The following is a 23,390-nucleotide window of genomic DNA, read 5'->3' as shown; positions in this document are numbered from 1 at the left end:
GGTCCTACACATCACGCCAGTTGCCTCTGGCTACTAGGATGAGACCAGTTTCAGGCTCTGGTTTTAGGGCTGGGAGGGTCCTGTTTTCTCTTCCTGGGCAATGGCTTCCTGTGGCTGGCACTATATGGGCACAATTGGATTGGCAGAGCTGAGGGGACTGTGCCTGGGGACAGTCGGGACCCGCACAAGTAGAGAGGTCTCTGTGTGCTCGACCCTGGGACTGGATTTGGGGGAGGGTCAGAATTACCCCTTAGAGCTGAGCTGGGCAAATAGATTTTTACCCAGAGGGCTGTCCCACTGTCTGGACCATCAGATGTCTCCACAGCTGTGGAATCCCCCTTTTCCTCCTGTCCACGCCATGCACACCGGCAGCGTGGTAGAATTCTAACTCCCCTTGCTCTGTCCCCGATGCCCGCCATCTGTCTACAGCCATCCTCCTCCTGATATTCAACAGGCTGCCATCATTTAGGTGAAGGTCACCTCTTCAGAGGGGTCCTCCCTGATCACACTCTCAAATAACTCCCCTACCCCATTTCCTGTTTTACCTTTCCCCGTGGCACTTACTACTGTGCTTCCACATAGATGTTTATTTGTTTCTTTTTTGTCTCTCCCACTAGAATGGAAGCCCCATGAGGGCAGAGACTTTGGCCCGTTTAGTCTCAGAATGCCCAAGTGCACACGAAGTCGGCATGAAGTGGACACACAAAGTACGTTAAATGAACGAAACGTGCTGAACGAACATGAGCAGGCAGGCACACAGACACACAAGTCCTCCATTGTGAGTGTGCGCATGAGCACTCACAACCACGCACATGGGCGCAGGCACAGGCAGAGGCATGCGTGCTCACGTGCCCGGCTCCCCAGAGCCCAGGGGGAAGCGTTATCACCCATGTTCCCCCATCCAGGCAGCCTCCAGCAGGACTCCACTCAGCCCTCCCGGTGCTAACTCAGCCTGACACGCCGGTTGCACGTGGGGCTTCCCGTGGAAGCTGCGGCAAGCCCACCGCCATCGTGGTGGCCGCTAATTGGCTCTGTGTTGGGCCTTGGGTCACCGCTCGGTCAGCCATGGCTGATACCTTCTTCCCACTTGTCTCAGGAAAGGCACTGCTGTCCCCTCTGCTTAGGCCTCAGCCGGCCACTGAACCGCACATGCCCGGCCATGTGGGACCGGCTGGGCCAGCGAGGCCCTCTGACGGTGGCCCCCGCTCCTCTCACTCCCGAAAGGGAGCAGAGATATCTCAGCAAACAGGATTGGCCGTGGGGTGGGCATGTGCCTAAGGGCTGTGGTGTGATAACAGGGGTATGGGGAAGATTCCAAGCCCAAAGATCTCTGTCACAGCACCTGAAATGCCACCATCGGACATTGGGCCCGCTAGGTCAATCCTTGCTCTCCCACAGGGTTTCTGTTAAAGTACACATCCCCTGATATGGTGGGGGGGGGGGGGGGGTAGGTCCTGAAAGGTGGGAAGAAAAAACACCGCTAACTCAAACAGTAAAATCGATCCTTGCTTGTATCCATCTGTCAGGGCCGTAAGCTTGATACGCTTATGCTCTCAACACCCCATTGCCAGGGATTTTCAGTGAACCGTTTTTAGAGTAGAAGCAGCTGCCCTAGCTTAATGCCACCACACCCCATTTCTGAGATATTAGGGTTTGGGTGAAGATAAAGTGGATTTTCCTCAGCCGTGTCTGGGATCCTGGGTGGGTGCTGGGTTATCTGACTTTCTTCCCAGACAGTGGGGTTGTGCCTGGGCCTTGAGAAAGCTCAAGACCTGGTTTCCTGTACAGAGGTGCTCTCCTTGCTCCCACTTTTCATTCTTCCAGATCCTAACTTATATCCTTTCACAGTTTTGCCAGGCCCCAAGCTTCCTTCCAGTTTGGGACTGTAATATCTGTCACTCTCCATGCCATCCTCCAATGCTGCCTCCTCCAGGGAGGCCCCTCTACTGGTGCTCTGGCCTGGTTTTGCAACCAACCTGTGGCCACACCCTTGCCTGATCTGCCCCATGTAGGGGACTGCAGAGCTCAGGGAGGATTGGAGCAGCACCATCCCTCTCCTGTCTTTCTTCCCCCAGTGCCCCAGCTGGGGATTTATGACTGCACAAACCCCATCTGGTCAACAACTCCAGTGACCTCCTTTGATATATTCCACCACCCAGAGAGAGGCAGTGTGCTAGAGAAGGTCCACAACAGGCTCTGGGCCTCCCAGGCCAGCCCTGACCCCTGCTCTGGGTCTGGAGAGCTGACAGCCACCTTGCCCCTCTACTTAGGAGGAAAAGGCAGGGGCAGGCCAAGGTCTTACTGACCCGGAATCTGGGCTGCCCCAGGGAAGGAGGAGTGGAGGACAACCAGCCCCTCCTCCTACCCTGCAAGGCAAGAGGATGATCCAAGGCTTCTGGTGGTTCCAGCCCAGAGAGAATCAAAGCCCAAGCCTGAGGCCTTAGGGTGAAGAGCGGAAAAGTCCAGCATTTAAAAGACAATGGATTATTAAAGAAAAAGAGAGAGAGAGAGAGAGAGAGAGAGAGAGAGAGAGAGAGAAATTCAACACGAATGGACATTACACTTCTAACTGGATTATCTTTAAAGTCTGCCCATGGGATTACTGAGTTGGTACAGGCCCTCCAGGAGCATGAAGTGGGTGATCCTATAGATCTATGTTCTTTTCCAGAGTTTTCCAGTCTGGAATTATGAGAAAATTTGTATGTGTTGGGTGAAAGCATTTGCAGCGGGGGTAAAGACAAGGCTCCTTCTGTGCAAATAGCCTTGTTTATTGAGCCATTAAACAGGATGAAACAGGTTTCTCTCCCTTGGGGCTTTTCTGAGCCTTAATGTACTGACAGGCAGCAGAACTCTCCACGGTTAGGGTATGGCAGGCGGACGGATGGTAGAGGACTGTGTTCCCAAGAATCACAGGAAGTCTTTGTTCTGGAATTACCAGTTAACATCTCCTGAGGAAACAGCATTTGGGAAACATTCCGGAATTGCTCTGTGGGTAATACTTCATTCTGTTATTTGCTGTCACATGTAAATCCTGCTCTCCTAAAGTACTGGAAGACAATTCTATAGAGCTGAAATCTGAACATTTCTCCTAAAAAATACTTGAGTCATATAATGTGTCATGGATCGTTGGGGCAGCCCCTTCAGACTTGCTCTAGGATGGCCCTCTCCAGAAAGGATTGTTTTTAAAGGGTGACCAACTCATCCCATTTTTACAACTGCAAGTCCCATATCCCAGGACCTCCCTCAGTCCTGCACAAACCAGACCACTGGTTTCATTGCTTCTTTGCAGGTATTTCAACATATTTCAATAGCAGGGGTCAGCTCCAAGGAGCTCAGGAGCTCTCTGAGCCCTGCATGGCACCCTGCAAGAGGCCTGTTTCAACTGATTAGGCTACTGCTCAGCCTTCTTCTTCCTTCTGTTTAGTCTTCTGCCCCACAGGTCACACTGGCCAGGTCACACTGGCCGGGGAAGGGAAGTTACCCGCCCTCACAAGACACTCTGCATCCTGGCTCTGGAATCCTAAAGAATCCCACTCATCCTGGCCCCTGCCCTGCAGAGACTCTCCTACTCACCCCTCTTACTTCATTTACAGTGCTCTTCCTGCCCCTTCTGCCTGTCCAGTCAGTTCCTACCAGTCTTTCAAGACCCAGGTGGCATCCCTCCTCCACAAAAGCCTTGCTGAGAGTTCTAGGCCACTCTAACCCCTTTCTTCTCTGACCTCTGTTTGTACTGAGTCCACAGTCCTCAACAGACTCATCTGCTGCCTCCCTGTGACTTCTGAGCTTCTGAGTGAACTTTCTAGGAGGTGACGCCTTGCCTGCCCAGCCAGTCTGTGAGACCCACGTCTGTCCACCCGCAGCCTGGTTCAAGCCCTGGCAGGCACGTAGAGGTGCTCAGAAGCGATGCGCTGGTTGCCACTAGGAGCCCCTTTCCCTCACTTCTGTGTGTCAGATTTTCAGGGAGGGGTTCCCACCCTTGGGAGAGTCCTAAAGGGGCCGGGTTAGAAGGGAGCAGGCTCACCCTCACACACAGATGCAACTCTGGCCGATAGAAAGGGTAAGTTGAGGAGGAGGTTGAAAACCCTCAGGATTCTGGGAGGAGGGAGCTTGGGCTGGAAGGGAAGTCTTTTGGGCACCTGTAGGGAGTGGCAGAGCCAGTCAGGACACCTGGCTGCCCTGGAGCAAATCTCCCAGCCTGTGCTTTCCTCACTTCTCTCCCTCTACCTGACTCAGGGGACCACCCCTTCTCTCATGGGCTCTCCCTGGAGGTCCTGTGCCAGTCCAAGGCTTGAGCTGCTTACTGTGTGTCCAAACACAGACACTTAGTGCCTGATAAGAGGATCCTAGCCAGGCTCAGCTCCGGGAGACAAAGCCCCAGAGGTCTGGGTCCTGAATTCCCACCTCCTTCCAGGAGCCCTGCTGGCAGAGGCCTGTCTGATCCTAGGACTGCCCTTGCACTTGCCCCATCCCCAGGCAGCAGTTGGTGCTGGTGGGGACTTGCTCTGAGGGGGGTCCCTGCCCAGCCTCTACTGGCTCCGGACAGCCTCCTCTGTCCAAAAGAAGTCAGAGTAGAAAGAGAGGCCCTTGTCTAGACAGGTGCTAGTCTGGCAGAGGTTTATTTACCTCTTCTCCCTTCTGAGGTACCAACACCTGCAGGCTTGGGACACTGGGCTCTGCTCAGCCCCTTCCCAGAAAACAGTCCCACCCAGCCTGGGGACAAATACTCAGCCACTAGTGCTCAAGGGTGGGTGCCAAAACATGGAGTTTCTCCTTATTTTCCAGATTCTTCTGTGGGGCTCAAGGATTTGCAGATAAGGAGCCACAACTTTATAACCTTTATGTCCATTATATAGGATTTTGTATGTGGGAAATATTTCACTAGAAAGAAATGCACTCCATCCAAATGGTGGAATGCTACTCAGCAATGGGAAGGAGCTATTGAGACATACGACAACTTGAATGAGCCTCCAGGGAACTGTGCTTTGTGAAAAAAGCTTCCGTTTATATCACATTCTTGAAATTACAAGGTTATGGAAAATGAAGAACAAACTAGTGGTTGTCAGGATCAGGAAAGGGGATGGAGGAAGGGAGGGAGTGTGGATAAAAAAGGGGCACTTTGTGGGATCCTTGTGGAGACGGGACCGTGGCAGCCGACATATGGACCTACAATTGTGATGAAACTACACAGAACTAACACACATACACACACATGTGCACACACGAAAGCAGGTACAGGGAAACTGGGAAAATCTGGGAGACTGATAGATCTGTGTCAATATCTGGGTGTGATATTGTGCTACAGGCCCTGGGATCTCTCTGTAGTATTGCTTACAATTGCTACAGTTGTCTCAATAAAAACTACAATTCTTTATTTTTGGAAAAAGAAGTAATTTTATTAAAGGGGGTGTCTGGTTTCCCTACATTTGCATATAGGCAAGGCAGGGGCCTGGAAGAGATGAGGCTTCCCCTCTACCCGCCTCTCCCTTGCAATGGAGGGACCTCTTCCCTCCTGGGAGCATCTGACCTCAGGGCTTGTCTGCCTAACCCACCCCACCCTCAGTGGTTTGCCCTTCCCTCCTGGGACACAGACTGTCGGCAGCTCAGAAAGTTCTGGGTCCAGAGCTCCAGCTAGGTGCCAAAGAACAAATCCTGAGAAAGGAATGGGACAGGCTGGGGAGTGGAAGTTGGTGAGACTCATCCCCCTCCGCCCACCCCTTTACGTGTCTCAGACTCCCTACAGGGTCAGCCTCCTGGCCCTCGCTCCGGGTACACTTATTTCTGGATTTCCTGCTGTACCACAGCGTCAGGGCAGGTAACAACAGTTGGTACAAAGTCAGATGACGGAATTTGGAATTCTATGATTTATTGAGCATCAGTGGCCTAAGGCATCCTGACCAAAAGTATGTACCAAGTGCCCCTAATCTGCTGAGAATTGGGGCCATCTGGTAGAGTGGAAAGGCTTTAGAGTCAGAAAGAACTGGGTTCAAACCCCAGCTTGGCCCTCTGTGAGGCCCTTGACCTATGGGCATTTTGGTCTCTATGAGATGGGCTTGCAGTTTATCTTATGGGTGTTGTGTAGTTAGGTGACATGATGCTCCTCTTCCCCCCCCCCCCCACCCCATTAATCCTGGAGGCGGCATCCTGGAGGGAGAGTCCAGGAGCCCAGGAGGAAGGAAACTAACCCCTCTGAACCGGACAAGAGGACATGTTCCAAAAATGGCAGTCTAGACTGAACAACTAGAGGCCTGGAAAAATCTCAGGAGAGGGAGACTGGTTAGAGGCCCTCACAAGAGAACTGGGCATCTTGGCAGCTGGTATGGCCGCGCCTCTTCACGCTGCTGCATGTTATTTAACCCTGGCCCTCAGATGCAAACCTGGGGAACTATTGTGGGAGGGGGGCGCAAGTGTTTGGTCTACACTGAAACCTGAAATGACTGAGTTCACCTGTACATGATTAGATTAATAGTGGAGGACTGAGACAGGAATTAATCTTAGTTGTAGGAAATGAGTTGCAGTTTAGCACCCCTGAGTTTGTGGTCTATCAAAAAGTGAACCCACTACACAGGTACATACTTTCATACATGTACTTCTTTTTTTGTTTATCTATTTATTTTTGAGAGAGACAGAGCATGAGCGGGGGAGGGGCAGAGAGAGAGGGAGCCACCGAATCTGAAGCAGGGCACAGGCTCTGAGCTGTCAGCGCAGGCCTTGACACAGGGCTCGAAACCACAAACTGTGAGATCATAACCTGAGGTGAAGTTGGACGCTTAATGGACTGAGCCACCCAGGTGCCCCATCATATATGTACTTTTATGTACATATATGTACTGATACACACAGAGCACAGATGTCTCATACACACATAAAACATATATACCCAGTGTGAGCTGGTAAGTGTTTAGCAGTCAGCTTTCTGGAAAACAACAACCTGATTTATAGCAGTTATTGATTTCTGTGTTGTAAATATCCCCACCATGGCAATTTCGAGCTATAATGTGATTATCACCTAATGCAAGTTAGAAAGATGTGCACAATTAGTTCTTTGTGAGCTAGTGTAAGACAGTTCCAGCATAGCACTGCAAAGTTACATTTATACATCTATGTGTCTGCTCAGAGGTGCCTACGTATCCAGGATTGCTTAGGTTCCTTTAAGAATTGAAATTCTAGGGGTGCCTAGGTGGCTCAGTCAGTTAAGTGGCTCAGGTCATGATCTCATGGTTAGTGAGTTCGAGCCCCACATCAGGCTTTGTGCTGCCAGCTCCGAGCCTGGAGCCTGCTTCAGATTCTGTCTTCCTCTCTCTCTGCCCCCCTCCCACTCGCACGTACGTACTCTCTCTCTCTCTCTCAAAAAATAAACATCAAAAAAAAAGAATTGAAATTCTAATTGTAATTTGATATGTACACTAAGTACAGAAAAATGCATAAAGATATTGTCTCAAATACATGTGCTTGTAAACACAGAAGTCACTTAGAAGCCTATACAGGTCCAAATATATAAATAAATATATATACACCTACATATAGGTAGGTACACGTAGGCCAAACACAGACACCCACACACTCAGGAAGAAGGAATAAACCAACCTGATTTTCTGGGATGGCTGCACTGGCCTAAGACCCCACATCTTCAGGTCGAGGGCAGGAGACTAGAAGATCAGATAGGTTATTTATAGTCAACCATCTACACCTGCTTCTGCACTCTGTCTCTCATACCCCTCCTCACATCTTCTGACTGTCCTGCAGGTCTGGAAGAGCCTGTCTCTTGCCTTACCAGCCCTGGAGTCCCACCTCCATCCTTAGTAAGGGAGCTCCTTACCTGTCTTCTTTCACTGTGGGAAAGTGAACTCCAGCTTCTGTCTCTGCCCTCATCCCAGATCAACAGAGGGAGAGGTCAGCAGGACCTCTTGGATCTCTCCTCCTGACTTCTGCTCTACCTTATCCCTTATCAATTCCTTGTTCATCTCATTCTTGCCTGGGCCACTGCCCCCGCTTTCTAAATGTCTCCCTGCTCCAGGTTCTTCCCTTCCATTTGTCCTGGTATAAGGAACCTGCCAGATTAATAATCCTAAGCAGTGCTGAGGTCACACTTGTGCTGGCAGCTTCCCAATTCAGGACAAATTAGGGCTGGATCCCTTTGAGGCCCCTTGACCACTTCTCCAACTCTTGCTCCCCCAGGCCAGTTTCCCTTCTGTTTTCTCCAAACATCTTTCTCTCCTCAATCAGTTCTGCAAATTGTCTGTGCTACAGAAACAGCTTGGGGGCACCTAGGTGGCTCAGTTGGTTAGGTGTCTGACTTCAGCTCAGGTCATGATCTCAAGGTTTATGGGTTTGAGCCCCACACCGGGCTTTTTGCTGACAGCACAGAGCCTGCTTTGGATTCTGTCTTCCTTTCTCTCTCTCAAAAACATTGAAAACAAAACAAAACAAAATTGTTTGTTTCCTTCTTTCGTTCACAGTGGGGCATTTACTACCTCTCATGACTGCAGTACAGTGCTTTATAGTTTATAAGCACGCTCAAAACTACCCTGCCCTGCACTGAGGTTAGCCCTGTACTCCTCTCACCTGCCCTGTACTGAGGTTAGCCCTGGAAATACAGTGGTTAGTGATGTGGAAATGTGGGGGTTAGGAGCCAATGGCCAAGAAAGAATTCTTGACACATCTTTAGTGCAAAAAGGTGGTTTTATTAAAGCACGGGGACAAGACCCGTGGACACAAAGAGCTGCCCTGGGATTATGAGGAGTGACTGATTATATATGATTTTCTACCCTATGGAGGGGAGGGTGATGACAGGGTCCCAGGACTTTGAATCTATAGGTTTCTGGAAGTTTGGCTATTGATAAGATCGCTTTTTTTTCTTGTAAATCATTAAGACAGTTGCAAACTGATACAGACTCAAGTCCTGCCTGACTGTGATCTCTGTCAGTTAACCACTAGTTTACTGTGATCTTTATCAGTTAACCACTTGTTTCTCCCTCCAGCAAAGCATTAAGACAATTGGGTGTTCCTGGAGAAATGTTATACTCTGCCTGTTTCAAGTATTTGTCAAGTATTTGCTGCAGGTTATAAGGAAATTTATCTACATTTCTTTTACCTTTGTTATCCACATCAGTGACTAAAAACAGTTGTTGTGCCTTGAAGTCAACATAACCTGTTGAGGACCTTGGGCCCCAAAGTCCTCTGCCCCAAGATCATAAGTGGATTTGGGAGAGAAGATATTTTCCTACTGTCCCCTTTGCCTGCCCCAATCCCCACTCCCAATGGAAATATGGCCTCCCTGGACTCACAGGGACAAAAAAGGGAAGACAGAGAACAAGACTGTGGCTTGCAGAAGAGGACTTTACCAACCACATGAGCATCACAGGAGGGGCTGTTGGGATGTTGCAAGCCCAGTATAACGGGCCATTAAACTTTTACAAAGCTAAATAGAGGTTAACACTTGTCTCTATTGCAACATCTTTATTTCCTTCCCATAACTACCACACCCATAGTAAGGAACATTTATTTGTGTAAGCCTAAACTAATACTTTGGTTTCAGAGCCTCAGTTTCCTCAGTTGTAATATGTGGTTAGAAGTCTCTGGTATTTTCATGGGGTTGGTAAAATGATCAAACGAGATAAAGGTACATGTAAGAGTTTTATGGAACTATAACGTACAATGCTGTCAAAAGTTCAGAAATAACAGAAGTAAAACCAATGAGTCATTGAAGTAGTAAAAGTTTACTGTGCACACTCCAAAATAAAGAGTTTGCAAACTAGGAGCACTCAAACCAAAACATGGAATGAGGTTCACTGTTGTCACATATTGGTATAAAACAGCTTGTTTAGTGACAAAACAGTGACTGTTTATTCTTTACTGTGATTGGTTATTTATGGTGTCTAAATGGGGTATCTGTCTTGATAGATGGGGCCTCCAAAATGTGGGGCAAAGATCAGGTGGAAGCTGCTGGCTCGGGAGGTGAAAGAATTCACCTTCAGCAAACAAAGGAAACAGGTTATTGAATACACCACAAGGGAGAAGCAGGCAAAACAGCAAAGGAGAGGCTGTGGACAACAAGGCAGTGGGTGGGGGCTGTTTTTAAAGGGGGAAGATGAGGTACGGCCACGTATGGAATTCTCCCTTTTTTGGTAACTATGCCTGGTTGTAAGTAGCCCACTGGTCAGTTAGGGCCTATGGATATTTTGAGGTGGGTGGCCCAATGCGCCTGTCTGTACTCAGCCAGGGAGCCCTTGTGGGCCTTTTCTACATTCCATTGCTCAAGCCTGTTTGCCTACAAGTGGCCTCTGCTGTTATAACATTAAAATTTTCTTAAATGATAGGGAATTGGTCAGTGGTTACTTCTTATGAACCTTGGGAAACAGTTTGCTTATGATTTCTAGAGGAAAAAGCAAGAAATGACCCAGGTCAAGTTAGTCTTGCAAAGTAAGCTAAATTAAGCCTTGTTTGTTTGACTAGACTGGTTTTGTCCTCTCAGGGAGTTTTCAAAGCTGGTCTCTGTTTGTTAGCTTATTTTGAAATCCTGTATTTTACAATTACAGCACATCTCATTTTGGACTAGCCACATTTCAAGTGTTCAGAAGTCCCATATGGCTAGCGTGCTGGACAGCACATGGTAATTAACTATGTAAATAAAAATTAGTTAAAATCTGTGTACTTCAAGGGTTCCAAAATTCTTCTGATATTTATTTAAATTCTGTGTTATTCTGGGGAGGTGGATGTTTAGCATTTCCATTTTGTAGATGAGAAGCGGCAGCAATTGTGTGTAATTCACCCAAGGTCATCAGCTAATTTGTGGTGAACTTAATCCTTGCATTGGAATCTTGGAATCTGGGCACTTTCTCTTCTGCTTCCTTTTCTAAACAAGCAGTACAAAGGGAAACTTTGTCACACATACAAGTCCCAAAGCTGACTGCACTAGTGTGCAAAAAGGCACAGTCCTTTCAAATCCACCTGTAATCTCCTCTCCTCTAAAAATCCTGCCCAGTTTAATCCCACCAGAATCTATGAATTCCATTATTCTAAAAACGTGTGTTAGATTAAGCACTTCCCAGCTCAGATGTTCTAGGAACGTGAATGATACAAATTGGCATACAAAAACCCTCTCTCTGATATTCTCTATGACGCAGTGATTTACATTTTAACTACACTTGAAGGGTCCAATGTGGGTTTCAGCGTCCCAAATAGGTAAGACATGAGATAAAGACTCCTCTCTTCCAGTCTAAAAAAGCACATATATGCCAAAGGTTGACACCAAAACATAACCAGACCCAACTGGCTATCAGGGAAAGAAGCTACTAATGCAGGGTTTCTCTAGAAGGAGATGCAAGTTACGTCGCGGGGAGGGGGGGCGGGCAGAGCAGGGACCAGGCTAGGACTCCTCCCTAAGGCTGAAGAGATGCCAAAGGCAGCTGACTTCCCTCCTGACCTGACAAGCTGTCCCATCGTGGGCCCCGAGCAGCCTGGAGGAGTCTGCTGAGTGCTGCAGGAGCCCCAGCCCGGCTCCTAACCATGGCTAGTATTCCCCGCCCCCCTCCCCTTCTCGCTCTTTACCTTTTCCAGTTCCGTGTAAAGGAGAGTGGGGTGGTAGTTGGAGGGCAACAAAAGTTTTGTAGTCTATGTCCCCGCAAATACCCTCCCTGCACAAAGACTTGAACTGAGCGGGTACTAAGAGCTGACCGCCCCCTTATCCGGGTTGCAAGGACAGCCTCGAGGGCTCTTCTTTCCCAGCCCAATTCTAGTTACTTCCGGTTACGCACATTCGGCACGAGCGCAGCAAAAAGTCTGCGTGGTGCTTGTACGCGCAAGCGTGACTTTTGCCATCCCCAGGCAGGTGCCGGGTTGGCCATCCTAATTTTTAACGCAGTGCCCCTAACTTGTGCGCTCAGCGCCCCGGGGACCCACATCCACTCAGGGAACTGGTCGCACCTCAGTCTCAGAGTCCGTCACCGACAGCCAACGTGGCTCACAGGCTGTGCGCACGCGCGAGGCGGGGCTGCCAGCAACTTCCGGGCGCTGGGGGGTGGGCAGGGCACTGACGTATCCAGCAGGTGGGAACCGGACACACCTTTCTGGCTCCTTCATTTGGGATCTGGTATCATCTCCGGAGGCAGGGTCCAATTGGTGGGGAGGGATCCGGCCGGGGTCCGGAGTTGCCGCAGAGGCCCTCACTGGTTCCGCCCGAGGCTAGCGGCGGCTCGCTGCGCCACGCCCCGCGCAGTCAGCTGGACGGCGCGGACGTTCACGTGACGCGGGGCGGGGCGGAGCGGGCAGGTGGGCGGGAGGAAACCGAACAGCGGGATCGGCGGCTGCGGCGGCGCACTACCAGCATGGCCGCTCTCTACGGGGGTGTAGAGGGGTGAGTGCGGCCCGGCGGAGGGAACCCGGGAGGGGCGGCTTGGAAAAGGTCGGAGGGCGGAAGGAAGCCCGTGCCCAGGCTGGCAGGCTGGGGACCTCCCACTTTAGGGTCTGGCCACTTTAGGCTTCTGAAGTGCGGGGGCCTTGCGGAGGAGGGGTGTGTGCAAGCGCAGCGATGCCTTTCCGCGCGGGATCGTGTGCCGTGGCCACAGCCGGGGCGCGGGGTCTTTTATGTTTCACGGTGGAACCACACCTCTTTTTCCCATGAAGACCCACTCCACCGGCCCCAGCTAGAGAAGTTCCTTTTCCTCATTCCCGACCCTGGAGAGAGTTTGGCTGAACTGGTGTCAGGTGTGAAGTTGCTGGACTGGGGTGGGGAGTGGGAGTGTGGTGGAAGCCAGGACAAAGACCTTTGCCAGAGGGTAGCCCAAGTGCTAGCCTGTACTAGTGTCTGGAACCCCTCTGTTCTTGTCGGCACTTCAGGCTCCTCGCGCTAGATCGAGCCCTCTGTCATTCTTGGATTTTTCCTGCTTAAAAGCTCGTTTACTGGATTTTTTGTAATAATGCTTCCTGTATGACTGTGGGCAAGACTTTGGCCCTATTTGGGCTTTTATCACATGTGTAAAGTGAGAAGAGGGATGAATGAGAGGATTGCCAAGTCCCCTGCCAGTGAAAGCATTCTGTGGATGTGGGTGTGTCAAACCCGAGCTTAATAGAGGGTGGCTCTTGTCTCAGCCCAGGTACTTACTTTTGAATCTGAAATTGGGATTACCTCTGTGGCAGCCACATCCCACTGCTGGCTCGCAACTCAATGTCTTTTTTTTTTTTTTAAACATGAATTTTTAAGGTTGATCTCCCCCATCCTATCTGTTAAAAAAAAAAAGTACAGGAGCTTGTGTTTATCCATGTTCTATTCATGTGTAAGATAATGACCTATTTTTCTAGTTTGTCAAATTCTTTTGGATACTGAATCTGCCACCTCATGCATTGACTACACCCTTGAAACTTCTTGTCGTCTTTGAGTTTGAACAGTGGGACGTTTGGTGTCCTCTTCTGATATTCCCAAGAGTACTGATCGATAAAGAAACGTACATCACACCACCACAGACCTCTCACCAAACTACCAATGACCATTTCCCCCATTAATAAGCATTTTGCCATTTGGTTGCCTAAGTAGGCATAAACTCTCCCTGCCATCTGACCAGTGTTTCTCCCAAGGGTTTCTTGAAGAACTGGGAACTGGACCTTGAAAGGCAGCCTTTAGCTATTGTGAAAGAAGCAGAGATGTGTGCCATTCCCTTTAGTCACATTTACTGAGTCTGGCTGTGCCAGGCATGAGGGTGGACACATGATCCAGAGCTTGGCCCCTTGGAGCTGGTAGTCTAGTGAGAGGCAGAAAGGAAAACATCTAAACATTCTTAACAGAATCTTGAAAATTATGGGGGCACTGATACGGCTTAACTGAGGCAGCCGTGGGGATTGGGGTGGGCCACATGTCAGAGGTCTCAAGGACCAGGTGATCGAGAAGTAGGGTCTTGCAGGATAAGTAGGACATTCCCAAGGGAGGCTGAGCAGGAACGTTTCACTTCGGTAGCACATCAAACACCAAACCACAGAAGTGGGCTTGGGCACGGGACTTGGGTTTGCCGAAGCTGCCTCCATCTCACTGGACTCTGCCTGTGACAAGGACTGCATAAGCTTAGCCATACCTGCAGGTTTGTCTGAGTAAGACTGAGTGCTGCCTTGTGTTCTGTAGGGGAGGCTCACAGTCCAAGGTCCTTTTACTCTCAGAGGATGGGCAGATCCTGGCAGAAGCGGATGGACTCAGCACAAACCACTGGGTAAAGACCACAGTGAGGGACCAGTGGGTTTGGTTGTGCTTTTATTCTCTGTAGCTCCCATTAAGGTGGTGGTTGGGGCCACTTAACAGCAGCCTCTAGGGGCAACACAGGTCATGTAAGCCTTTGTAACTTCTCTTCCCTTGCTTGGGGCCAGCTGATCGGGAAAGACAAGTGTTTGGAGAGGATCAACGAGATGGTGAACAGGGCCAAGATGAAAGCGGGGGTGGATCCTCTGGTCCCTCTACGAAGCTTGGTGAGTCTGGGATAGAGCCTGGGAATTAAGTCACAGAAACACAGCAATTTTCACTAGATGAGTCTGATAACGACAGAGTGAAAGGCCTTGAGGGCTTAGTCTCTGGTGTAGAAACACAGATTCTCACCTGTTCTTGTGGCTCAGCACAGAGCTTGACCTATAAGCATTCATTAAATGTTAGCTGTTATTCTTAGCTCAGATGTTTCTCTCAAGTTGCTGTAGTGCTGACCACTCCCTGGCCATAGCCTCAGTGAGATGTTCTGCAGGCCCAGCTAAACCCCATGTGTTCCAAACCAAGTCTGTCTCCTCTGCTTGCTCTTCCGCCTGTTCAGGGCACTACTGACCCTCCCATGCTACAAACCTGGCATTGTTGAATCGCCTCTTTGGGTTCATTCCCAGATCAGGTTCCTCTTGCAGCCACAGCCCTCTGATGGGTCATGTTTAGGGTAGAAGGAGGACTTACGCCCCGACGTAGAGAGAAGGGACAGACACCATGAAGGGAGGGGGTTGCGAAAGGAGCTGAGTCTAGGGTGCTGCTCGCTAACTCACCTCCCCTGCGGCCTAGGGCCTGTCCCTGAGCGGAGGGGAGCAGGAGGACGCGGTGAAGATGCTGACGGAGGAGCTGAGGGACCGATTTCCCTACCTGAGTGAAAGCTATTTAATCACCACCGATGCTGCCGGCTCCATCGCCACGGCTACGCAGGATGGTGAGGAGAAGGGAGGGGTGAGATTGAGAACTGGTTTTCTTGGGAAAGCCCCTTCAGGATAGCCAGCAGAACTTGTCTTACAATATCTGGAAGGCAGGCGTCAGCATACCCCGTTTCCTTCTCCCTGTTCTTTTTATTGGCTCAAGTTCCTGTCAGAGCAAGGCCCGGACAGAAGGTGGGAGGGCAGAACAGTATCTTGATGGGAGGCAAGAGTGAAACCTAAGAGTGTACTGCAGAGGAGGGAGCCCCTGGGGCAGCGCGGGGATGAGGATGGCTGGGAAAGCAGTTAAGTGCTAAAAAGAAAATGGGAGGAGCTCTGTGGTAGCAGTGTAAAAGGGCCTTGGTATTATTGCAAGATCAGCATTTCAATCTCTGTTCCTATTTTGCCAGCGTACCATCTTGGAGAAGTTCTAGAACTCTCTGAGTTTCAATTTCCTCCACTCTAAAATGGGGCAGTTGTATTCACAAATGTAGTTTGGGATGTTGAATCAGTATCACTGTGTGAACAGGATCTGGCATAATCCCTGGCTCATAATAGGCACTCAGTAAGGCAGGTAGTCTCTTGGCTGGGAGAGGAGACAGGCTCGTGTTCCTCTTGTCTTCCAGAGAAGGGCTCTGTGTAGACTGGAGCTTCTTTGAGACTCAGGCCCTCCACTTTCAGGCAGGAAGCTAGCTGGGCTCGGTTATGTCTACAAGATTGGGTGGTGAGCCCAGGGCTGGTTTCTGTCCTGTCTTTCCTCAGAAGCTGTGTGCTCCGTGGGGGGCCTTGACTACACTGAGCCTCCCATGCCCTTTCCCCAGGTGGGATCGTGCTCATCTCTGGGACAGGTTCCAACTGCAGGCTCATCAACCCGGATGGCTCCGAGAGTGGCTGTGGCGGCTGGGGCCACATGATGGGGGACGAGGGCTCAGGTGAGCTCATGCTAACTGGGCCTGGCTCTGGCTCGGGGTCCTGGACCCTTCTCTTCCTTCACCTCCCCATCTTCCTCTCCCCTGCCCTTGGCCCCCGACCCCTTGGGGCTTTCTCAGACAGCTCCTGAAAAATTGTTCTGAGTACAGGATAATGACTGAGAGGTGCCAGACTAGTGGTTGACCTTAGTCCTCAGCAGTGATCTGTATCCAGATTCAGATTCCTGCCTCAGCGTAATAGTTGTTGCCTACCTGTGTTCACTTTTGGAGTCCTTTGGGAGAAACTGACACTATGAAAGTTAAGGCCATAGGTGCCAGGACATCCTGTATCAGTCTGCTAGTAGGAGAGAGGTATAGAAGCTCCTCCTGCATGACCTCTTCATAGGTAGCAGGTGTATATTTTCATAGGGGTCTTTGGGGTCAGCTCATGGCAGTGACTACAGTGGTTTGTGTGACAGCTGACCGACTTTATTTTGGGGTAGGAGCTAGTGTGACACAGCTTCCGCTGTCCTGTCTTCCCCCTAGCTTTCCCTTAGTGGATTGGTCAGGTACAGTTTAAACTGAGGCCCCAAGGCTGGGAGTTGGGGCACCTAATTTGCTGTAATACCCATGCTAATCATTGACCTGTCTAGGTCTGAGTTTCCCTATCTGTGAACCCAGGGAGACTGCCCCATCTACTTAGTCCTCTCTGCTTTCCACAGCCTACTGGATTGCACACCAAGCAGTGAAAATAGTGTTTGACTCTATTGACAACCTAGAGGCGGCTCCTCATGACATTGGCTACATCAAACAGGCAATGTTCAACTATTTCCAGGTACTTCCCCCTGCCTCTGGTAAACATGCACACCTGGGATGGGCAATGGCTGCTGAGCAGGAGGGAATGTAGATGGATGAGCCACAGGGACGTTGGGGTGAGTTGTGGGTCAGAGCTGGAGGATGGAAAAGTTCCAAGTGAGGACAGGATTCATAATGATGTAGGTGATACATTCCATGAGGTTGTCAGGCATGAGGAATAGGTAGGCTGGGGACAAGTGGTTAGCTAGAATTCATTCTTGGGCAGCTAGACCCTGCTGGGAGATGAAGGCAGATGCCATTTTAGGCTTGAATGAGAAGTGCAGGGTGAGATCAGGAGACTGTGTACTCAGAGACAGCAGGTGAAGGTTGCACAGGTGTGTTGGACAATGAGCTGTCTCTGGCCTGTAGGGGTCAGGGAGGACAGCTTATTAAAGAGTTGGGCAGGGAAAGTTCTGAGGGAGGTATAATCTCCTACCCAGGGCATTAGGGACTGACTTTTCCTCTGTCTGGGCCATGCTTACTTGTAGTGGGTTAGGAAACAGCTGCCTTTAGCTGAACCTAAGGTAAAGGGGGAGACAAGGAAGAGAAATCTATTTGATAGACACCTCTGAGTGGGAGCTGCTTTACAGGGGCTAGGGATCAGCTCAGTGAAGGAAATTAGAGTTGCTGGAAGATAGGACCTGTGTTTTCAAAGTTCATGGATTGATGATTAAAGAGAAACTCTGGGGGCGCCTGGGTGGCGCAGTCGGTTAAGCGTCCGACTTCAGCCAGGTCACGATCTCGCGGTCTGTGAGTTCGAGCCCCGCGTCGGGCTCTGGGCTGATGGCTCAGAGCCTGGAGCCTGTTTCCGATTCTGTGTCTCCCTCTCTCTCTGCCCCTCGCCCGTTCATGCTCTGTCTCTCTCTGTCCCAAAAATAAATAAATGTTGAAAAAAAAATTAAAAAAAAAAAAAAAAAAGAGAAACTCTGGCCAGGGCCAAGGTGAGGGATGGGGAAGGACCAGGAAGAGAAATTACTTTGGATAGCAGTTGCCGTGGAAAGTGGAGTTAAGCTACCCTGACCCAACAGATTGGTTCTACACCCACCGATATATCTGCCACTCCCTCTTTTGTCCTTTAGTCATTCTTCTAAAGTCATTTCAAAGATTAAGAGAGACCATGTTCATAACATGCTTAATATATTGTTGTAGGTGCCCAAATTGTAGCCCCCTTGTTCCATTTTCGTAGTGTATTCTGGGGAAGCACTGGTTCCTCAGGACCTGCAGAGGCGGTTTGTTGAGGTGAAAGAAGGGAGAGAAGTTTGTGGTCAGAGAAGTTTGGGAGAAACAAATAGATTTCTTGGTTCTGGACTTCACAGGGCCTTTAATTTGCTAATGTGCACTGTGACTCAGGGTTGCAATGTGTGATAGTCCTTAGATTCCTTTCCCCAAAGAAATCTTTTCATGAGCAACTCACGGAACTACTGAACACACCTTGGTGAGCCCAGATCTGTGATATGTGCTGTATGTATCCAAGCTAAGGACAAGGAGCGATGGAATCCATGTGGGGAAAACAACTTTTTTCAAATGAGAAATCTCAAATCTTTATATTCTCTAGAACTTAAGAAACAAACATTATTCCAGCTTTCCAAACAGAGACATCAGGAAGGTCAACTTGGGTGGGCCAGCTGGTTATTTTCCTTTGCTTCTGATAACTATCTGTGCCCTTTCTCTGTCTCTCAGGTGCCAGATCGTCTAGGAATCCTCACCCACCTGTATAGGGACTTTGATAAATGCAGGTTTGCTGGGTTTTGCCGGAAAATTGCAGAAGGTACTAGATAGAGGTGGGGCAGGGTTTTATTTAGTTTGTTTCTCAAAGACCTCCCTAATTGCGGGATAGAATGGGGTTCGTATGGAAACTGGAAGCTAATTTCCCTTTGACCAAGTGATTTCATTTCTCTGCCCCCGTGTGCCTTGGTACTGGTGGGCCTTGGAATGGAGCCTGAAGGACACGTGGGTTGTATGAAAATTATATTATCTATGTTTCTCTTCTTGACAGCTGTTATGGCTTGTGCAGGCTATGTGTCTGTTTCTGAGAAATTTATGAAGCAATTCTTTGGTCACATCTATAATTAAAACAAAACAAACAAAACAAAACAACTAATGATACCCAAAAACCTAGGAGGTCATAGAGAGGTTTGGCCTATTGGGTTGGGTGTCAGGAGAAACTAAACCATAGGGCTTGCTTGCCTGCACATTGCTTCTCCACTATAAGGTTCATACTCCTTTCATTTGATTCCTAAGGCCTCATGGCATTATAGGGCCCTCTTAGGTCTTGCTGGACTGAGACCTTTTCAGAGCAGAGCTAGGGAGGGGCTGACCAACAGCAGGCTGTTGGATGGGGGCTTGGGGGACGGGGAGGCAGGAGCACCAGTCAGCTGCCCAAGTAAGGTCTTGGGTCCCTAGAGGTGAGAGACCTTCAGGGATAGACTCAGTAACTGTGTAACCTGGAGTACAGACCAGGTGGCACTGTGCTCTTCCGGGGCGGTGGGGGGGCTGCCCCTTCTCATGCACGTGGGATGAACCTCCTCCATACAGGACACCCCTCCTAAGGTGGGAGTATGTGGTGTGGGCAGGGGAGTAAGGATGGAGAGACCGATTTGGAGGCTTGCTTACCTACATGCCAATGAGGTGGGCATCCATTCCTACTTTGCTAGCTATGGGTACTCCTGTTGCTGCCCTGCAACAGAGGGAATAGCAGAGGACAGGCAGCTCGCTAGGTATTCACCAGCTCCCTTCCCTCCCCTCTCCCCCAGGTGCTCAGCAAGGAGATCCCCTTTCCCGTTTTATCTTCAGGAAGGCTGGGGAGATGCTGGGCAGACACATTGTGGCTGTGTTGCCTGAGGTTGACCCGGTGAGTTGAGGTGGGAAATGAATCCTCATTTATCCCCGCAGGTGGGATGCTGCAGGGCCAGATTTGACTCTTTCTCATTAGGGTTGAGACTGTCCTATCAAACTCTGTAAATGGGGCGCAATTTTAAATGAGCTTAGGGTATGAGAAAAATTCCGTATGAAGTCTGTAACACATGGAAATTCTTTGGTCCAGAGCCTCCCCTCTGTGGCCGGCCTACAACCTGTATTTGTATATAGTAAATTGGTTTAATGTGGTGCATGTTTTTGTCGATTTCCATCTCTTCCCTTCCCTCCTCTGTATTGTTGCTTAACCCTTTTTCCTTTCCTTTCCCTCCCTTGGTTTTATGAATCCCCCTGTTTTTCTCCCTTATTTTCCATACACCTTGGCTAGAGGGAGAATAACTGGGATAGGGTAGGCTGGACTTAAGAAACTACCCCACTTCGGCACTGGATAGGTTTGGTTGCCCCCAGTAGCCATTTCTGCTCTCCGCCAGGCCTTGTTCCAGAGGGAGATGGGCCTCCCCATCCTGTGTGTGGGCTCTGTGTGGAACAGCTGGGAGCTGCTAAGGGAAGGTGAGTATAGGGTGGGTGGCAGAAGGGGGTGCTTGGGAAAGCTGCCTGCCCAGGGAGGACTTGGGACCTGGGCCCAGAGGCTTGGATAGGCCATAGCCCTTAGCCTTCACTCTGCCATGGAGCCCTGATACAATGTCCCATCCAGCTTCCTTGAACTCTTTAAACGATGTTCTTTTTAAAGGATTTATTAAATATGCACCACTTTTTAAAAACACTTTATTTTATTTTTTGAGAGACAGAGACAGAGTATGGGCAGGGGAGGGGCAGAGAGAGAGGGAGACAGAGAATCCAAAGCAGACTTCAGGCTCTTAAGCTGTCAGCACAGAGCCCATTGTGTGGCTAGAACCCATGAACTCGAGATCATGACCTGAGCCGAAGTTGGACACTCAACCAGCTGAGCCACCCAGGCGCCCCTAATATGCACCACTTTTTAAAAATTAAAGATAAGCCTCACTTAAAATGAGAGCTTCTGACCAGCATGTGGTGACATTTGTAGTCAACACAGTCCCAGCCAGAAGGAAACCAACCCAGCATTGGTTGGTTCGGGTAACTGTGGTTTCCATTAGACATTCTGAAGTAGTTCAAGGACCCCATTGCTTCCTTGGAGTTCCTGGCATTGGGTGCTTGGTGGCTGCAGGCTCTAGGACCCCACAGCCATTACTGGGCTCCTGTACCCTGCTGCCCTGTTAGGGATTTGGCATGTGGGCCCCTCGAAGACCTGTGTGGGAATGCCTCAGGGCCTGGACCTCTTCTTTCCCTGTCTTTGTACCACCTTCTCCTGGTCTCAACCACAGGGTGCTGGTCTGCTGTCACCTCCGTCATCTGCCCTCTTTCCCTCCAGGTTTCATTCTGGCACTGACCCGGGGCAGAGAGAAACAGGCCCAGAACTCCTTCTCCAGCTTCACCCTGATGAAGCTGCAACACTCCTCTGCCCTGGGCGGGGCCAGCCTAGGGGCCAGGCATATTGGGCACCTCCTCCCCATGGACTACACTGCCAATGCCATTGCCTTCTACTCCTACACCTTCTCCTAGGGGGCTGGCCCTGGCTCTACCACTACAAGCCCAGTGGACACTGAGTATTGGAAAGGAGGAGGCTTTTTTCCTTTTCCTTTTTTTTTTTTTTTTTTTTTTTTAAAGAAAAACACATATGAAAGAAAATAAACACACTTTACCCACTCCCCTATTGGATTGTGTTATCAAGCACACTTGCTGTGTACATCCTCAGGGCACCTGCCAGTAGGTATCCTATAAAGCTCAGGAATGGTTTTAGTCTAGGATTTAAAGCCCTGTGCCCAGGTACTTGGCCTGTGGTTTGCGATCTGCTTGCCACGCAGTTGCACAGAACATTCACGTGTGCCATCCCTCCCCCCCCCCCCCAACATTAGCATATGTACATGCTGTGCGGCTGCCAGTTAAACAGTGACCTCAGTTGTCTCCTGTCAAAATGGGTAATGATGCCTGTACAGCCATTTTTAAGGAGCTAAAGGTTTTCTGTGGAGAACATCACAGGGACTAACCTTAGACACACCCTCACCTCCTGAGAGCCCCGGTAGGGTTTAGGGGACAGTACCATTCTGGTCTCAGAGAATTACCTCACTGGATTTGGTGCCTCTAGGTAAACAGCACATTTTGCAGTTTTTCCCCACGAATGAGTTCTTGAGAGGTTATGAGGATGACTTAGATCCAAGAAGGCCAATTAGACACAACTAGGTGGCCTCCATATTCCTGGTAACTCCTAGCCTGGCTCTGGTTATAGAAGACATTTTGCATTTGTTGTGTGACACATAATAATGAACATCGGTGAAGAGCAGATAGGATTCCTGTCCCCTGGATACTGTTGGTTTGATCAGTAAAGACCAGGCCAAAGCTTCCTGTTTTGCTGCCCATGCTGCTTGGTGAAGACCAAAGACGGAGTCTCTGTCCACAATGGCTGCTTCTGTAGATGTTCAGAGTGTAAGCTGTTAGAAGGCATGGACCATGTATCAGACATTGGTTCTCAAGCTTATGTGCATCAGTTATTCTAGGTTGTGCTATCAACACAAAAGAATTTTGTCTTTCTCTTCTATAAGGTGTCTGATTCAGTAGGTCAAAGAAGAGGTGGAAATGTTCATTTTTGCTGAATACCTCGGGTGATTTGTGCTGCAGAGGTGCAGCACATGTAAAAAACTTTGAGAAGTTTTTTTTACATGATCTCAGGACCAGGATCAATCAGTATTTTGGATTTAGAATCTAAAACTTCATTGGTGGAGAGTGTACAAATAGAACATAAATATATGAGTTCATATTCAAGAATATGGCCATCCCTCTTCCTTACCATTCATTGTCTAGGCTCTGCTATTCCAGTGGGACACTACAGGTTTTAGAGGCAAGCAAGGAGCACATCTTAATTGATTTTTTAGTCCCCGTGCATAAGGGTTGAATAAATGTTAGTTGAGAAAAATAAAGGCAATATTAAAGTGCACAAGGTCAAATGTGTTCCTGTCTCCTCATCCAGTGTAATTTTCCAGCAGGAGGGCCCTGTTACCAGAGGTTGTGGTGCAGAAAGTCATAGTGATTTTTGTTGAGTTTCTCCACCTTTTATTTAAACTTGTAATCTCCTTCCCTAATAAGATACCAGGAGTAACTAATGGGATTCCATGCTATGAAGGCGTTAGAGATGGATATATTTATCTCTCCTGAGCCTCAAACAGCCTTGTGACCAAGCAAAAGCATGGAACAAGAACGGGACTCAAATGAAGCCAGCACTGCTTTACTCTACCTGTGGGATTTCAGCAACAGCACAGCCTCATCTAGATCATTCATTCAGCAAGCACTGAATGTCTCGTGGCTGTGATGGGTGCTCTGAGGATTAAAAATGAGTACCCCCCTATACCTCCTACCAGCTGAGAACTTGACAAAAATTTATGGAACTGCATGTTTACAATATCTGCTTTTCTGTAATCCACTTCAGTTAAGTTTAATAAAATGTTTTAGTGAACGAATACAACATTCCCATCTTCAAGGATGTGAATAAATGAATAGACATAACTATAGTATTTCAAAAAGGTCTAAACAGGCAAATCAGCTCAGATT

At 49.2% G+C, this 23,390-nt stretch overlaps 1 protein-coding gene and 1 long non-coding RNA gene across 4 annotated transcripts; one reads left to right on the top strand and one right to left on the bottom strand.

The window, feature by feature from the left end:
- Nucleotides 1-2,747: 2,747 nt before the first annotated feature.
- On the bottom strand, nucleotides 2,748-12,210 carry LOC121019281 (uncharacterized). Of its 2 annotated transcripts, none has more exons than XR_005785521.1 (3): nucleotides 12,062-12,210; nucleotides 7,585-7,646; nucleotides 2,748-2,948 (listed from the first exon to the last, which is right to left on the bottom strand). It is a non-coding gene; the product is annotated as an uncharacterized LOC121019281 (long non-coding RNA). The 2 variants fall into 2 exon arrangements; XR_005785520.1 differs by lacking the exon at nucleotides 12,062-12,210 and adding an exon at nucleotides 11,923-12,055.
- NAGK (N-acetylglucosamine kinase) lies at nucleotides 12,120-23,304 on the top strand. 2 transcript variants are annotated; one of them, XM_040458589.1, is made up of 10 exons: nucleotides 12,120-12,352; nucleotides 14,108-14,192; nucleotides 14,347-14,445; nucleotides 15,011-15,152; nucleotides 15,954-16,064; nucleotides 16,763-16,875; nucleotides 18,576-18,663; nucleotides 19,649-19,746; nucleotides 20,240-20,318; nucleotides 21,160-23,304. In XM_040458589.1, exons 1-10 carry the CDS (start codon nucleotides 12,324-12,326, stop codon nucleotides 21,348-21,350), a joined length of 1,035 nt encoding a protein of 344 aa, XP_040314523.1. In that variant the 5' UTR covers nucleotides 12,120-12,323; the 3' UTR covers nucleotides 21,351-23,304. The 2 variants fall into 2 exon arrangements, with proteins under 2 accessions (XP_040314523.1, XP_040314524.1); XM_040458590.1 differs by lacking the exon at nucleotides 14,108-14,192 and having other exon boundaries at nucleotides 12,217-12,352.
- Nucleotides 23,305-23,390: the final 86 nt, after the last annotated feature.

Source organism: Herpailurus yagouaroundi, unplaced genomic scaffold (genome assembly GCF_014898765.1).
Source record: "Herpailurus yagouaroundi ecotype Mexico unplaced genomic scaffold, PumYag 221, whole genome shotgun sequence".
NCBI classification, from domain to species: domain Eukaryota; kingdom Metazoa; phylum Chordata; class Mammalia; order Carnivora; family Felidae; genus Herpailurus; species Herpailurus yagouaroundi.
The sequence above is the reverse complement of the archived record's forward strand: the minus strand, read 5'-3'. Positions and strand labels throughout refer to the sequence as shown.